The following is an 18,406-nucleotide window of genomic DNA, read 5'->3' on the forward strand; positions in this document are numbered from 1 at the left end:
GTACAATGTAAAACACAAGTTACTCAAATTATGACTACTGAATTTCATATAAAAGAGGACATAAGACCTACTCTTCAAAAAAATATATAGTTCAAGTGTAGGACTACGGTAAACATTCTTGTTCTTAAGGTCTTGATAGGTTTATCATGCCATCTACCAAAGCCTGTACAGTGGGATATTTTCGCACAAATGGGAATTAAAATGGAATAGAAAAGTAAACTAAACAAATGTATGGATCATCACTGTGTAGCCTATATTCTCTCTCTAGCTCTCTCTCTCTCTTCTGAGACAAAAAGAATGCGAGCAAGCAATGTGATCCCCCCTAAAGGAAATCTGAATTATCTCCAAAAAGTTTCATTTCATAATAGAAAGAAATCGAACATTCTAGATCCACTTCTTGTTCTTCATTTCATAATAGAAAGAAATCGAACATTCTAGATCCACTTCTTGTTCTTGAGCTAGGAGGCAGACAGGGGGCAAAAGCAATGGCGCACGCGCAGAAGTTCGCCACTTAGTAACGGAGGCGGTGCTCTCGCAGTGTGGACGAGAAACAAACTGCGTTGGCGGAGAAGCACGTTGCTCCAAGGCAGGACTTGCAAGTGAAGTAGGCTTCATCCACGAGAAGAAACAACAAGGAACTCTAGGTAAGCGTCTTGTTTCTTTGTAATGTAAATATGTATAATGTCTTACACAATGTATCATTTAAATGTTAAACTACAATTACAAGTGTTTTGTTGATGGACATGATTCTTCTGTGGATATTAAAGTTGTCCGCACGCGTGCGGAATGTTCTGTCTCATGATGGAGTATTGTTAGCTAATGTAACGTTTGCTAGTTACAGCAAAATCATTTGGTTAGAGAAAAGTTGCTAAACTCAAGTGAAGCGAAGCATCTAATTGCATTGATTATTCTTGTTTGTTGTATGTGCCAACTCTTCTTCAGATATGGAGAGTTTTCGGTGTGTTCTCGAGCGGTGATTACTTGCTTATTACTCTGCAAGTAGACAGTACAGCAGAAGCAGGTCTACAAGGCCCCGGCAAAGTAAATAGCTAATTGACAGCGGCTGCGTCCTATGAAATGTCTATCTTAGTATCTGTCATCAGCTTCTACCCAATGAGTTCATTCGACATCGGGGGCAGCTGCATTAGCAAAACGCGGAGTCTACCTTTCTATTTTGACATAATTATATGGTTTTCACTGTTTTACATCGTAATTACGTTATGAGGTTAGTGAGGAAAGTTTTATTTGTAAAGGAAAGAATTGTGCGGCCGTTCTGACGTTGCACGCACGTTTCATCCGCGAGCTTGCTGAGTCAGATAATTACCAAATCTGTGATCTAATGTTACTGTTTTTGATAGCACGTTTGAATAAATCAATAAAGAGTGTTATGTAACGTCACCTTAACCGCGCAGTATAATTTAATGGCATTTTTTTCTCCTCAAATCAGTTTTGTTAGAGCTTCTGAGAATGTAAACAACATTGGAACTCATTGTGCGCCATTTGCGTCACTTTTGTACTCAATGCTGCGCATGTCCTAAAAATCAATACAGGACTATCATGACCAGTTTTGGAGTGATTTGCTGCTTTATAAATACTAGCAGAATGTTGTTACTTTCTATTCCTCAAAATTCATTTCAATCCAGTCATGTCAATGCTTCAATACAAAATGGCTAAGGACCATACATGCACAGATACAAATCAGTGTCAGAATTAGCTATACAGTATGGGTGTCCAATATGGGGGGGGGTAGCCTGTTTTCTGTCTCCCCACTTTGGTTCTGAAATCACTATCACCCACTAATTAACTTGTCAGATTGTGTTGGAGCTAGTAATGTATCAATATTTATAGTTTACAAATTAGCTATGACATAGCCAATGAATATATAGCACAACTTTGGATTTCAAATCAAATGTTTTTGACGGGTTGTACATTTACGGAGAGCTTCTCTTTCTCTCACTGTGGCCATGCAGTGCGCCTCGCAAAGGTGATTGCTCATTATGAAATGATCAACTTTACCCTGTATATCTAAAAATGACCATATACACTGATTGTTTAAAGCAAAACTATTGCTGATGGTGAACCTGAACAATTAAAATAAAATCTATTTTAAGCCCCGTTCAGCAGATGGCCTATATCCAAATCAGAGTTGTCTCCAGTAGCATACTTTTATTCCAGTAAAACACAATTTTCAACAGCACATTGATAACGACCTAGCAAATTACATAGGTTGTCACTCAACTAATGAAGCCTAATATCACTCAAGCCATTTTAGCATTTAAAATGCTGAAGGTGCAGTGTAGATGTGCAAGATCAGGAACAGGCCGCCTACCTTGCCTTGGTCAGCGCAAGCATGCAAAATTACTTGTAGATCAATGACTGTCAATGCGGTTACATCAGGCCCAGCTCCAGGATGACATGCCTGAGGGGGAATTTTAAATCCATGGGGGGGGGGGGGGGGGGTATTGCTTTAGAGCCCTAACAACATAAGGTAGATTGTCCTACTGCTGTTCAAATGTACAGTGAATTTGGAATGTATTCAGACCCCTTCACTTTTCCCACATTTTATGTTACAGCCTTATCCTAAAATTGATTAAATTAATGTTTTTCCTCAGCAATCTACACACAGTACCCCATAATGACAAAGCGAAAAAAGGTTTTTATAGATTTTAGCAAATTTATAAAAAATAAAAAACAAAAATACCTTATTTACTTAAGTATTCAGACCCTTTCCTATGAGACTCGAAATTGAGCTCAGGTGCATCCTGTTTCCATTGATAATTCTTGATGTTTCTACAACTTGATTGGAGTCCACCTGTGGTAAATTCAATTGATTGGACATGATTTGGAAAGGCACACACCTGTCTATATAAGGTCCCACAGTTGACAGTGCATGTCAGAGCAAAAACCAAGCCATGAGGTCAAAGGAATTGTCAGTAGAGCTCCGAGACAGGACTGGGGAAGGGTACCAAAAAATGTCTGCAGCATTGAAGGTCCCCAAGAACACAGTGGCCTCCATCATTCTTCAATGGAAGACGTTTGGAACCACCAAGACTCTTCCAAGAGCTGGCCGCCCGGCCAAACTGAGCAATCGGGGGAGAAGGGCCTTGGGCCTTGGTCCGGCAGGTGACCAAGAACCTGATGGTCACTCTGACAGAGCTCCAGCGTTCCTCTGTGGGGATGGGAGAACCTTCCAGAAGGACAACCATCTTTGCAGCACTCCATCAATCAGGCCTTTATGGTAGAGTGGCCAGACGGAAACCACTCCTCAGTAAAAGGCACTTGACAGCCCGCTTGGAGTTTAGGTGCTTTTTGGCAAAGGACTCTCTGACCATGAGAAACAAGATTTGATGATACCAAGATTGAACTCTTTGGCCTGAATGCCAAGTGTCACGTCTGGAGGAAACCTGGTACCATCCCTACGGTGAAGCATGGTGGTGGCAGCATCATGCTGTGGGGATGTTTTTCAGCGGCAGGGACTGGGAGACTAGTCAGGATCGAGCGAAAGATGAATGGAGCAAAGTACAGAGAAATCCTTGATGAAAACCTGCTCCAGAGCTCTCAGAACCTCAGACTGGGCCGACGGTTCACCTTCCAACAGGACAATGACCCTAAGCACACAGCCAAGACAATGCAGGAGTGGCTTCGGGACAAGTCTCTGAATGTCCTTGAGTGGCCCAGCCAGAGCCTGGACTTGAACCCGATCGAACATCTCTGGAGGGACCTGAAAATAGCTGTGCAGCAACGCTCCCCATCCAACCTGAGAGCTTGAGCGTATCTGCAGAGAAGAATGGGAGAAACTCTCCAAATTCAGGTGTGCCAAGCTTGTTGCGTCATACCCAAAAAGACTCAAGGCTGTAATCGCTGCCAAAGGTGCTTCAACAAAGTACTGAGTAAAGGGTCTGATTACTTATGTAAATGTTTATTTTTAATACATTTGCAAAAATATCTTTATTGGGAATTGTGTGTAGATTAATGAGGGAAAAGAACAATCAATTTGTGGAAAAAGTGAAGGGATCTGAATACTTCCCGATTGCACTGTACACAACTGTCATTTTGCACACAAGAAAGCATGCGATGTGAAGGTCACGTGACCTACAAGCACAATGGTCAGACTCCTGCCGACAATTCCTCATTCTATATTTTATTCAGGTTATCTACTTCAACTTTTTATACTTTCTAGTTTAAACGTCAGTGGAAATGTCTGGGGTCAAGGAACATACGGGTTCGCCCACCAAAATGGCAACTAAATGCCAGAAAACCAAAGTTACTACTGATGCTAGCTTTAGTAACACCATTTCGCTAGGTTTAGCTGAACAAGACCGGATGGAGGCGGTGGTTACACGTGCTTTTGGTGCCGCAATTCAAGGAGTGAAGGAACAAGATGCTACCTTGCAAGATACATTTATTTATTTATTTAAGATAAGTTGGCCACCCACATGGATCAGTTCGAGCGCTAATAGAAAAGGTGGATTGCATTCAGACTGAGGCAAGGTGCCTAAAAAGGGATGTGAACCTCTGCACTTTGGAACTTGAGATGATGTGGTTCAAAATGGCGTCGCTTGAGGATCAATACAGACGCAATAACGTGAGGGTCACGGGGATTGCTACAAACCGGGAGGGAGGTGATGCAATTGCTTTCCTGCAAGAAATCCTTCCCAAATGGATTTTGTCACTTGGAACTACTCCGATTCAAATGGAAAGGGCCCACAGGATCTACAACCAAAATGCAAAGAAGGACAACCCCCAGACCATGGTCTACAAGGTTCTCAGATACCAAGACCGCAACGCTATTCTACAAGGAACGCATGAAGCAAGAAAGAATGCGCCCCTCCAAGATGCCTGGAGAACCATACCTTTTTATGCGGACTATAGTGCCTTCACAAATCAGCGAAGGAATGCTTTCGCAGAGGTCCAGAGGGAATTGTACTCGCAGGGCATACCCTCTTTTCTGATCTATCCCACCACCCTGCGACTTACTTTCAACAGTGAGCAGCTCTCCTTCGCCTCTGCAAAAGTGGTAGAGGAATTTCGGAGTAGTCTCCCCGGCGACAGGTTTACACGCCCCCCCCCCACACAAAAAGAGTGCTTTCCTTTACGGATGCAGAGGAAGGGCCCTGACAGCAGGATGACGAGACACAGAATGAAACTGGAGCAACTGGGAGCTAAAGATACCGCTAACCGGCTAGCTAACATTTAGTTGGACAGGAACTTCTCCTAGTACCGGGACCGAAAATGGAGGACGCTTTCCTTCACTGTTGGCGCTAAGGATTAACATTAGCTGGCTAGCAGAGCTGGAGGCTGGTTCATCCTGTTCACTTTATTTTGGACGCTTTTTTTAATTTAGATTATTATTATTTAGTACTGAATTATTATAAAAATATGGTAATGTTTTCACAGTTTGAACCCATGGATTTGCAGCAATCATCGGACTACCTAACGTTTAAACAATATTTAAATGGAGGTATGCTGAAGTTGGAACGTGACGTCGGTTACATTTCACTGTTTATCGAAGGTAAATCTTAACCACTTTCAGTTCAACTCGTAATTGTCAGGATTGTTATGGTCTCTTATGCCTGAATGTCCGTGTTTTGAATGCGAAAATTAAGAACGGTTTAGACTTAATGCAGCGTTTTAAAATATTTATATTGCATTTATCCAGGAATCTCATCTGCGAGTAGAAGATATCCCTCGCTTACAGGATAAGGTGTATAAAGTTGCTGCTTTGACTAGTGGAGCCTCTAAGTCCAAAGGCGCGGTTATTTTGATTAAAAGGAATGTAACTTTAGTTATCGAAAAGACTAGCAAGGACTCTTCAGGCCGCTTAGCTTACATTAGCATGTCTATATATGGCAAGAAAGTAGCATTTGTGTCTATCTATGCACCCGCTGTTTTTGAGGACAGCTTTTTCCCTGGCCTTACTAAAGAATTGTTATCACTTTCAGAGTACGAATTGAATGCAGTTTTCGATCTCAAGCTTGATAGATCCACGCAAACATTTTTCACATGCCCAACAATCAGCATCATTAGCGTTGAATGCAATCTGATGTGTGGTGAGTTCAGAATCCGGGCATCAAAGATTATACCTGTCTTTCTTTATATCACAAATCATACTCTAGAATGTTTCTATTATCGCGTACTCTAAGTATGTGCGTCGCGCCAATACAAATATTGCCTGCGACTCTTTCAGATCATAATCCCCTGGTTACCCAAGTGGGTGTGAGCTTTAAGGTGAATAAAACAAAACGTTAGCGTTTTAATACGACCCTTCTTCAAAACAAATTGTTCATCGCTGAATTTCAAGCAAAAGTATTTGAATTCTTAGCAAAAAAAAGGACTCTGTAGAGGATCCAAGGTTTACATGGATAGCTACTAAAGGATTTATCAGAGACTTTACATCTTTTGCTTCTTACCTCAAAAAAGCCAGGACTCACAGAATCAAGTTATTGGAGAAAAGATCACTTGAACAGAACCTGAAAAGGAATTACTCAAATAATGTCAGCAATGATTTGTGGGTGGTTAAACTGGATCTGAATGATTTATCAAGGAGGAGAGCTGAGTTCATCATGCATAGTGAGGCAGAATTATTATTTTAATGGGAGCAAACCAAGCCTTTAAAATTGAAACAAAGTGAATCTTGTACTTCTATAGAATCTATTCAATCCCCATCTAAAGGCTTACTTTCTGATACACAGGAAATTAATGCAACATTTCAGTATTTTTTACCAGGAGTTATATCAATCTTCTATCCAGTTTGAGCCTGACAAATGCAAGCAGTTTCTAGATAATCTTGATTTGCCCGTATTGGATGAGAAGCAATCTGCGGATCTGGGCCGACCCATCTCATTAGAGGAACTGGAGTCAGCGCTGAAAGGTGCTAAAAAGGGTAAATCACCTGTCCCGGTTGGCATTCCACCGGAATTGGGGCATTTTAGGACCAGTATTATTGGAGTCAATTCATTCGGCCATCATCAAGTAAAAAAATATATATATATGAGCATACTAACTCTGCGTTAATCTCACTGCTGTCAAAGGAAAGATCACACAGATTGTGCAAATTATCGTCTGATATCTTTAATTATTTCTGACCCAAAATTGTATTAAAAAGTATTGGCGTTACAGATGGAAAAGTATTTGGATAAGTTGATTCACATGGACCAGTCAGGTTATGAAAAGTTGCCTTGCAGCTGACAATGTGTGTCGATTTTAGTGCGTGTAATACATGACACACCGTGTGCTGTCTCTAGATGCCGCGAAGGCTTTTGACAGGCTTGAATGACAGTACTTGTGGGCTGTCTTGGAGAAATTTGGTTAATTGTTGGATTTTATATTTTTGTTCCGTATACATTTTGATTGGTTTGGGGTCCGTGGACTGATGCACTCCCATCTTAAACACTATTAGTAGTTCTATGTAATTAGGAGACACCAGTCAGCAGGTTTACTGAGACGGAAGGACCAGGGAGATGGATGCTCTGCTAGATTGGGGTGCTGGATTGCAACCATTAGCCTATCAGACAGACACCTGTTGATACTGAATTGGCCCTAGTGAATTGGATGATGAACAGACATAGTACTTTTTCAGTTGACTGATTGCAGCAAATGGTGCTTCAAAGATGTGATATCTTCATAACTCCAGACTTTTGCTTTCCTGTTGAAATTATACAATGTGACGTGTGCTGGTGTGACAATGAGCTTCCTGCGGTGACTCAGGTTTGTTGTCGTGGCCAGTTCATGTGGAGATTTGACATAATGCTAGTCTCCTGTTTGATGTTATGTCCTGCTGTCCCACAGGTAGGCCTTGAATGTGTCCATGATGACCAAGACTCCTCCCAACAGAAGAGGGATCACCTTTGAGGTGGGAGCACAGCTGGAGGCTCGCGACAGCCTGAAGAACTGGTCAGTGTCATTTCCATCTGATCACTGTCCAACAGGCCAAGTTTCTAATGTTCATTTCCTATTGTTCTTGTCTACCATTATCAGTCTTATTGAACATCCTAACTCCCTACTAATCAGGTACCAGGCGAGCATAGAGAAGATAGACTATGAGGAGGAGAAGGTTCTGATCCACTACCGTCAGTGGAGCCACCGCTATGACGAGTGGTTTGACTGGACCAGCCCCTACCTGAGGCCCCTGGAGAGGATCCAGTTGAGGAGAGAGGGTCTGCAGGACAAAAGACCCAGCCCGGTGAGGGAGACTAGGACTCGGACATAATGGTGTTACCCTAGACAATATCCAGACATAAACGCAGAAAGCCTATGATTAAACTGATTAGGCGGCAACCACATAGAGAACGTATTATTACACCTCCCAAATTCCGGTTAAACTTCATGACGGTGAATATCAGATTGGTGTTTATCAGTGATGAACTTTTCTTTCCCTTGTAGGTGTTTCGGGTGAATGAGAAAGTCTTGGCCTGTTGGGTAGACTGCCGCTACTATCCTGCTAAAGTTCTGGAAGTCAAAAGAGATGGTGGGTCCTACACTTCCACTGGACAGAATTGTGTTCAATCAGAAATGCATTGCATTCTAGTTACATTGGGTAAACATTCTGACCATGTTTATGTTCTCTCTTCAGCTTCCTACACTGTGAAGTTTTTTGATGGAGTAGTCAAGACTCTTAAGCCAACCAAAGTAAAGCCATATAAGAAAGAGGTGAGAGTTCCATGTGATTGTTAGTTCATAGTGGTGTGAGAGAATGGTTGATGGGGTTACCTTAGTTTTATGTCTCTATGTGAATAGAATGGGAAGGCCAGGGAGAGGGACAGAACTCAAAGTGAGCAGAGCGGTGGGAAAGACAAAGCCAAGGAGAACGGGAAAGCCGTGAGTGACGAATCCAAAAACGGCTCTTCAGACCTGGATGGAGAGCGCAACGGAGAGGAAGAAGAGAGAAGAGAAGATGGAGAGGAAAAAACGCTGAATGGCAACGTTGAGACCAGTGGACAGAAAGGGAACCTAAACAGAGAAGAGGGGGAAAAGGGGGCAGGAGGAGGGCAGAGAGAAGAGCCACAAGCCAAGGAAAATGGGCAGGTTGTCCAAACTAAAAGGGAAGAAGTTAATGTAGAAGGGGAGCGAGTGATGCGCAGTACCCAACAGCAGGGGGAGAAGAAAGAAGAGGGTGCATCGGGACAGAGTCCCCAGCTGCCCAGGGGGAACCGGTACCGACCCTCTGAAGGTATGTAGGTTACTGTAAAGCTTTGAAAGTGAAAAAATGGAAAACTCCTGAAATTGCAGAATCATTAGATTTAAATAGAAAGTGTCCCATGGTTGTTCTCAAGTCCTAACGGAAAAAAAGATGATAGCTTGGCTTATGGCTTCACTTTTGTGAAGAACCAGAAAGTTACATTGAATCGTTGCTTAGAGCGTGTTAGGACAGGTTCAGTATCTTGGTGCTTGATGGTTAAGTGGATGAAGTCAACAATGTGGGGAGAATGTCTGCAGAGTCTCACTGACCTTTCGGTTCTTGTTGTTTACAGAAAGTCAACGTGAACTGAGGAAGAGGAGGGTGTCTCTTGGACAGATGCCACCACCAAAGAGGAGAAGGCCAGACACAAGTAAAGGTCTGCATCTACTCTGACTTGTTGCTTGTTACTGACATTCAAAGCCCTGTGTGTCCTTTGTTTATAACTCCTGTCATCTCTGCCCGTCCCCCTCCAGACAGAAACAGCCAGTCTCAGAAGCAGGCAGGATCCGATTCCATCCCAGAGTCCCCAGCATTAACCCCAGACCAGACAAACACCCAGACACCCACAGACGCTGGCATCGAAGCCCCATCAGATATAGGTCAAGGAGATGGAGATGAATATGACAGTAAGAGTTTATTTTTATTTTTTTATCTGCAGGTATTTAGGAGACTTCATGAGCTGTCCTTACATCTTCTGACTATTTGAATACGGGTAGGAGTGCTGATCTAGGATACATTTAGCCTTTTAGATCATAATGAGTAACATAACATGGACAGGCGGGTCCTGATCCTAGATCAGCACTCCGACTCTGAGGCGCTTTATGAATACAGGCCCAGCTCTTACATTGAGATGTGAGAGAACTTATTTTGGGATCTGTCAACTCTGTGCCAAAAAAGGCTACAGTTGATCTATTGTATGTCTCTTTACAGAATCAATACTGAAATGCCAAGTCCACCTGCCTACCACCCACAAGTACAGCAGAGAGCCATGTGAGTACAGCATCATTAACACACATACACACACACACACACACGCGCACACACTTCCATTAAATGACATGTTGTTCCTTGTATCTCTACCAGTGTATCGAGTCATCAAAAACCAGCCGCCCCCAATCCTCTCCATTGAACTGGACCACAACCCCTTCAAGTGCAAGGCCCCTGGCTGTCTGAAGTCCTTCCGGAAGGCCTCTCTCCTGCACTACCACGTCAAGTACTACCATGCAGACAGCGAGCATGCCTCTGGGGGCAGCATGCAAACCCGGGCCTCAGAGAAGCAGGCTGGCTCCCAGGAGACACCCAGGAAGAGACGCACAATGTCAGGCTCTATACGTGAGTAGTAAGACTCCGCCCCAGGGATCAACAAACCTGAGCTCAATCATACTACACTGTTACATTATTAACTGAACCAGTTGTATACAGATGCCTGTGTCCTGTATATCCATGCATGGACAATAGATACATCACATTTTAACTTCGTCTCCTCTTCTGTGCATTGCTCCACTGTACCACAGACTCTCCCCTGGGTGACAGACAGGCTGCCAATGGGATGAACTGTCATCGTCGGAGATCACTGAGTGAGAAAAGGAAGGAGAACCAGCACACCAACAGCAGACCCCATGAAGAAAGAGAATGGGGCGCCAGTGAAACAGGTGAGGGACATTTTAACACCAATTTTACCATCATTCTTGACTGAGAATATCAACTTGGGTGTTGAACTACTTTTTATATCCCTTGTTTGCTGACTCAGTCCTTTTGTTTACTTCAGGGGAAAAGATTAGAGAGAAGACGGAAAGAGACTTCCTCAATAAACAGAAGAAAAGGAAGAAGAAAGGGAGGTCAAAGTCAGGTAAGATGATATTGACAGAATGAGTGTCTGGAGTCTGCCTTTATCAGTTGACAATACGTCTTTAGTGGAATCTGATTTGCCAATGTCCATCTGCCTTTAGAAATCAGGCCAAATTCTAACAATAAAATATATTTTGTATGTAATGCTCAGTTAATGTTCCAGATTCTTCAGTATTCCACACGCGCTTTGAATGTACTGACCCAGTCTCAAACCTGCATATGCTTTCCCCCTGACAGAGAATACGAATGGTGAGGAGAACATAGGCATCTCCTTATTTAACTCTACTCAGTCCAATCCGAATCTGGTATCCAAATTCCCCCTCTCGCACAAACACAAGTTATCTTACGACTCAAGCCCAGAACACATCACAGATCAGGTGCAAGAGGACGGTGGGTACCAAGACCTTACATCTTCTTTATACTTCTCACTCTGTCCTTTTTGCTTTATTCAGGTTAGCTATTATTCACAATCCTTCTCCTTCCTCTCCACTCAGGCTTGAAGTGGTATCAGCATGTTTTAGGGCATTGGTGTTGTCCTATAATAATCAGCTAATTTAAAATCTTGTAATATGTAAATCTGTAAATGTTAGCCTGAGTGTCAAAATGCAGATGCTTGGCATATTTGTTTTGGGTCCACTTTTTGCCCACTCAACATCAGACAATAGTGTCAACTAAACATGGTTTTCCTTTCGACCCTATGAATAGATGAAAGTGATTGGTCAACAGTCAGCGCTGAGTGGAGTGATGAGTACATGGAGGCGGAGCTGGATGTGACCACTCCCATGTCAGAACAGAATGTATCCATGGTGACCAAGGGCTCTGACATAGTGCGCTGCGTCTGTGAGGTGGAGGAGGAGAATGATTTCATGATTCAGGTGAGGCTCACCGGGATCTGACGTTAGACACAGAATAACCTTTAAAACAACACTGTTCTGTTGCTTTTTGTTTTTCACGTGTGTTAGCCATTTGAATAATATGTGAAGTGACCATGTCCTGTCCATCTCCTAGTGTGATGAATGTCTGTGCTGGCAGCATGGCACCTGTATGGGCCTCTTCGAGCACAATGTACCTGACACATATAACTGCTACATTTGCAGAGACCCACCAGGTAAGCACACTATAAACACCTCAATCTAGTATTAGATCTCCTATGGGTTTCTGTTCTTTGACAGTGTACATGAATGTGTATCTTGCCTGTTCTCTCAGTCCAGAGACAGAGCCAGCGTTACTGGTACGACAGGGATTGGCTGAGCAGTGGTCACATGTATGGCCTGTCTTTCCTGGATGAGAACTACTCCCACCAGAATGGAAAGAAGATAACAGCCACTCACCAGCTCCTGGGTGATGTACACCATGTATTTGAGGTGCTCAACGGCCTGCAGCTTAAGATGAGCATCCTTCAGTGAGTACTACGAAAGTTACTGCTAATAATTCCCAAAAATGTCATGTTTCACCATTTTGGGTGTGATTGGTTCTTGGATGATCCATCTTCAGTGGCTGTGAATTAGCCCTCACCTCTCTCTATCATCCTCTACAGGACCCAGACACACTCTGACCTGAAGCTGTGGCGCCAGCCCTGGAAGCAGGAGGAGGAGCTGGGTAGGAGCTGCAGTATGGCGACCTGCAGGGCCCCTTCACCTGCAGCCAACGACCGAGGGGAGGGGGGCGAAGCGCTGAGGGCCACGTCAGTCTCCGCCCCCTCTGAGAAGCTCAAAAGGGTTCAGATGAGCCCAACATCCTTCCAGGACTCGAACGCTTCGTACATCAGCAGTGAGCACTGCTACCAGAAACCGCGAGCGTACTACCCAGCGGTGGAGCAGAGGCTAGTGGTGGAGACACGGGGAGGCTCTGAGCTGGAGGACAGCCTGAGGAGCACTGAGAACCTGCTAGAGCAGTGCTATGGTGGCCCACTGGACCCAGACAGAGCCAAACTCTACCCCAGCTCCCTGCTGCAGGACCGGGCCAAGATTCACCCAATTGCCCTACAACCAGACAAGGTCTGTACTCTTTCTCAAAAAATATTGTATGTCAGTAGTGATATACTTATGGTGAAACAAGTGGTGAAATGATGCTAGCTGCAAGCTAAAGTAGCTGGAATTATGACTTAGATGGCATGTTTTGTTCTTTTTCCAGGGTCTGGATCTGTATAAGAAGCTGTATGTGGGAATGGAGAGTGAAGTAGAGATGAGGACAGAAGAGGCTGAGCCCAGCACAGACATAAAGCCAGACCCAGAAAAAGACAATGTGCTGCATCAGCAGTGGCAGATCAACCTTTTGGATCACATAGAGGCCATGCAGAACCAAGTCACACACAGGATGGACCTCATTGAGAAGGAGCTGGATGGTGAGACTTGCGCCACACAGAGATTCTTCATTATAAAGATACCCAAAAAAATCCTGTTGAAGGAAGATCAATTTCACATGGATGTAAGGTTTATACAACTCTTATTTATTTCTCGCTCTCGGTCCCTCCCCTTTTCTTTCCTTCTCCCTCCTGCTCCTTCCGACGATTCCTCTGCAGTGTTGGAGAGTTGGCTTGACTACACAGGGGAACTGGAGCCTCCTGACCCATTGACCCGGCTGCCTCAGCTCAAACACCGTATCAGACAGATGCTCACAGACCTGGGCACGGTGCAGCAGATCTCCCTCTGCTCCTCCAAAACATGAGGGCGCCACTGAGCTCAGCACCACCACAGACACCTGGCTGGAGCAGGGCGTATCAAGCAACGCTACAGTACAAACGGTTGTTTAGTAGGTTACAGGGGCAGAAATTGTAACAGAGGATTCCTGAGACACCTGCTACTGCTGATCATTCTAGAATCAACAATCTAAAATGTATGGCATCTTTCAACAAAGATGCAGGATACATAGGACTATTTTTCTGAAATGCAAGAAAAATAAGAGCATAGAACATAACCATGTTCAGCGCTTGGATTTTTGATTGTAAGTTAACCCCTCCTAATAATGTACTTCTTGTAACTTAAAAAATGATTAATACTTGCTTTGTTTTTGCTAACAGAAATAATCTATCTGCTTTTTTGATTAAGAAAGTCATTGAATGACTTTGCTGAAAGGTTAAAATAAGGTTGAAATGTAGGCCACTATAGGGTTCATTCTACTGTAATTCTATTAAGATTTGTATAACATTACCAATGTTTGTTCAATGTAAGCAAATAGGATTTGATGCATATGTTTTCAAGTTTCAAATGCATATTTTGGATTAGGGTTTCAATGAAATGCATATTTTTAAATGGCTTAATAATGATGTGTTTTAAGATCATAAAAAACAAGTCTTGAAAAAAATGAAAGTTCCTTTTAAAGGGAAGGGGAAACTATTTTCATATTTGCAAATAAATATTGTCCTGTCTTTTGAACTAGTCCAGAATGTTCTTGAAGTTAACGAATGTTCCCTTCCTCATAAATATTGATGTAGTACAGTACGAGTTATTCTTTAGAGTACATTGCCAATATTGAGGCTTTTGCAAAAAAACTAGATTTTGTAATATTGTCAGTTTAGACATTTCTCTGATTTAGATAATTAGTTGTAATGTTTGTTTTTTGTATGTTTGACTCATCTATCATCTATCTTACTGGTTAAGTATCCAGAACTTGTTATTTTATTATTTCATGTTTTGCCATGTGGGCACTGTGCTCTTATCTTTTTATTTATTGTGATTCAGAATTTAATTTATCATTTCGCATTTTTTATTCTATCTTTGTCACTCAATAAGTAATGATGTGTATGGTGCATAGAGTATAGGACTCTCACAGTATATTTAGTACTGCTATACGCAGTACATGGCCTGTACACTAGCTTTTTGTTCACCTGCACCCACCCACAATTGCTAATAACCCATCTGTAACCGCCCGACTGTGGTAAAGTGAAAATCGCACCCAACTTTAACCTGTAAATATAGAAAAATGCGCTGTATAGGTCCCTTCTTCTGTTGAACATTTGTTGAACAATGTTTTTCTTAAACATTTCTTAATTTATTTATTGAATATTTAGGCCTATTGAATAGAAGCCTAATGTTTTGCAGATTTTTTTTCAAACAGTAGCCTAAATTGGCAACTTGCGCCAGCTTACGCACTAATGCTTGATAAAAATGTAATAACCTCGAAGTAGCCTATAGATATTAATTGTACAATAATTATACATTTATGGGTTTTCTTTATCTTTGCATGTTAAATGAATATTGGACATCTGACTTTATTTTGACCCATTTCAGAATTATTTGTTGTCCCTTACTGTTTATTTGAATGGTTAATCATTTATTTCAGCTGTACGTTGGCATATAGTGTCAGACTTATCAATGTTTTTTTTTTATTATTAGATTGTTTTTCCAGAGAGTACTGAGATTTAGCTTTACCCAGGATCCAACACTAGAATTGTGCTATTTTCCCTTGCAAAAAAATATTGCAGTTTTCAAACTGCAGTAAAATTGCAGTAACTGCAGACTGTGGTAATTGCAGAATAACTGCAGTTGAACTACAGTTACACTGTAAAATTACCATAGTATTAAAAAATACGCTGATGCAGTATTTCCAGCATACTGCACTCGAACTGCAATCTTTTTTCGTAAGGGTTTGTTTAAGAAATAATTATTTTAGATTTCCATGCAAGAAAATAAACCTTTATCTAAATTAACTGTAATCTGTACGTTGTGTTAATCTTGAAATGTGGTAGTGAATGGATCAGACTAATACTTAGCTGCACTATATATACAAAAGTATGTGGACACCCTTTCAAATTAGTGGATTCGGCTATTTCAGCCACACCCGTTGCTGACGGGTGTATTAAATAGTACACAGCCATGCAATCTCCATAGACAAACATTGGCAGTAGAATGGCCTTATGAAGAGCTCAGTGAGTTTCAACGTGGCACCATCATAGGATGCCACCTTTCCAACAAGTCAGTTCGTCAAATTTCTTCCTTGCTAGAGCTGCCTGGGTCAACTGTAAGTGCTGTTATTGTGAAGTGGAAACATCTAGGAGCAACAACGGCTCAGCCGCAAAGTGGTAGGCCACACAAGCTCACAGAACGGGACTGCAGATTGCTGTAGCGTGTATAAATCGTCTGCCCTCGGTTGCAACGTTCACTACCGAGTTCCAAATTGCCTCTGGAAGCAACGTCAGCACAATAACTGTTTGTCGGGAGCTTCATGAAATGGGATTCCATGGCCGAGCAGCTGCACACAAGCCTAAGATCACCATGCGCAATGCCAAGCGTCGACTGGAGTGGTGTAAAGCGCGCCGCCATTGGAATCTAGAGCAGTGGGAACGCGTTATATGGTGTGATGAATCACACTTCACCATCTGGCAGTCCAACGGACGAATCTGGGTTTGGCGGATGCCAGGAGAACGCTACCTGCCCCAATGCATAATGCTAACTGTAAAGTTTGGTGGAGGAGGAATAATGTTCTGGGGCTGTTTTTCATGGTTTGGGCTAGGCCGCTTAGTTCCAGTTAAGATTTCACTAGACACTACAGCATACAATGACATCCTAGACGATTCTGTGCTTCCAACTTTGTGGCAACAGTTTGGGGAAGGCCCTTTCCTGTTTCAGCATGACAATGCCCCCGTTCTCAAAGTGAGGTCCATACAGAAATGGTTTGTCGAGATCGGTGTGGAAGATCTTGACTGGCCTGCATAGAGCCTTGACCTCGACCCCATCTAACACCTTTTGGGATGAATTGGAACACCGAATGCGAGCCAGGCCTAATCTCCAACATCAGTGCCCGACCTCACTAATGCTCTTGTAGCTGAATGGAAGCAAGTCCCCGCAGCAATATTCCAACATGTAGTGGAAAGCCTTCCCGGAAGAGTGGAGGCTGTTATAGCAGCTGTTGTGTCGAGAAAACGTTGCTAATTATGCTGTGAGACCAAGGAGAACCGCTGACGCTGTATTTTCATCATAAAGGTTTATTCATAACAAAGGGTTACAGCGTCGATTTACAGATACCTGCAGATATCTGGAGAATAATCGCCCCATCTCAAATATGATTATTCTGTCTTCCTTTGTCCTAACTGTGGTATATATCCTATGTAATCTGATATGGGTGATTCTTCCTACCAACCAATCCCCTGTCTCCACACAACAGACTTCCTCTGTTCTATGGGGTGTCCCCCTAAATCTACTCCCCAGATGCTCCCTCTAAGCTGAATAAACCTCCTCTCAGGTTCCATTTGAAAACGTTAGCAAAGTCATAATTCCTCAGATACTACACAGCAAAGGGGGTTCAACTCCATATTAATGCCCATGATTTTGGAATTAGATGTTCGACAAGCAGGTGTCCACATACCTTTGGTCATGTAGTGTATATCATTCAGACTAGACCAGGGGTGTCAAACTCATTTTAGCTCAGGGGCCACATGGAGGAAAATCTATTCCCAAGTGGGCCGGACTGGAAAAATCATGGTATATATAACTTAAAAACAACAACTTCAGATTGTTTTCTTTGTTTTAATACGATCAACATACAACATAAAGCTGGAGCCTGAGGACAGTGTGTCCAAAATAGTACAAGCACAACATCACTATTAATCAAAAAACACGTCAAGTTTATTTGAAAATTTTCAAGAAAAAGAACACACAAACACACAATGCCTCAGTGATTAACAGAACTGTTTCACAGATCACAGAACTATATCAGGGTGTCATTTCTCAGGCAGAAATGTAGATAAAAATAATGAAATCCTGTTCCCCAAACAAGTGCAAGAACCACAGAGTCAAGAATAGGTTAAATATACAAATAAAATAAAATCAATTAAAAACAATAGCACATCAACATAAAAACATATAAACATAAAGCTGGAGCCTGAGGACAGTGTCCAAAAGCACAACATCACTATTAATCATAAAACACCTCAAGTTATTTGAAAGTTCTGAGGACAAAGAACACACAAACACACAATGCCTCAGTGATTCACAGAAGTATATCACAGATCACAGAACTATATCAGGGTGTCATTTCTCAGGCAGAAATGTAGATAAAAATAATGAAATCCTGTTCCCCAAACAAGTGCAAGAACCACAGAGTCAAGAATAGGTTAAATATACAAATAAAATAAAATCAATTAAAAACAATAGCACATCAACATAAAAACATATAAACATAAATCTGAAAGCGTTGCTCAAACTCCCGTAACAGTCCAGTTATTTTATTTTTGAACCGCTTCATGTCTGCCACATGTTGGGTCGCGCACACATTTTTCAGACAGGGGAAGTGAGCTGCATCACCACCGGCAAGTTGCGTCTCCCACAATGACAGCTTCAACTTGAAAGAACGTATGCTGTCATAATACTGCGTGACAACTTTGTTGCGCCCTTGCAGCTGTTTGTTCAAGTTATTCAGGTGCTCTGTAACATCCACCATAAA

General features: G+C 42.4%; 1 protein-coding gene across 2 annotated transcripts; it reads left to right on the forward strand.

The window, feature by feature from the left end:
* Positions 1-537: 537 nt before the first annotated feature.
* On the forward strand, positions 538-15,674 carry LOC311147994 (PHD finger protein 20-like). Of its 2 annotated transcripts, XM_084184867.1 has the most exons (20): positions 538-644; positions 5,398-5,512; positions 7,789-7,893; positions 8,011-8,182; positions 8,383-8,467; positions 8,573-8,649; positions 8,737-9,169; positions 9,471-9,554; positions 9,652-9,804; positions 10,109-10,168; positions 10,262-10,510; positions 10,693-10,830; positions 10,947-11,027; positions 11,264-11,416; positions 11,732-11,901; positions 12,035-12,134; positions 12,233-12,428; positions 12,564-13,023; positions 13,160-13,370; positions 13,548-15,674. In XM_084184867.1, the coding sequence occupies exons 3-20, from the start codon at positions 7,808-7,810 to the stop codon at positions 13,691-13,693; spliced, it is 3,054 nt and encodes a 1,017-aa protein (XP_084040993.1). In that variant the 5' UTR covers positions 538-644; positions 5,398-5,512; positions 7,789-7,807; the 3' UTR covers positions 13,694-15,674. The 2 variants fall into 2 exon arrangements, with proteins under 2 accessions (XP_084040993.1, XP_084040992.1); XM_084184866.1 differs by lacking the exon at positions 5,398-5,512 and having other exon boundaries at positions 539-644.
* The last annotated feature ends 2,732 nt before the right edge of the window (positions 15,675-18,406 follow it).

The sequence above is a fragment of the Coregonus lavaretus genome, assembly GCF_964263955.1.
Source record: "Coregonus lavaretus genome assembly, chromosome: 20".
NCBI lineage: Eukaryota > Metazoa > Chordata > Actinopteri > Salmoniformes > Salmonidae > Coregonus > Coregonus lavaretus.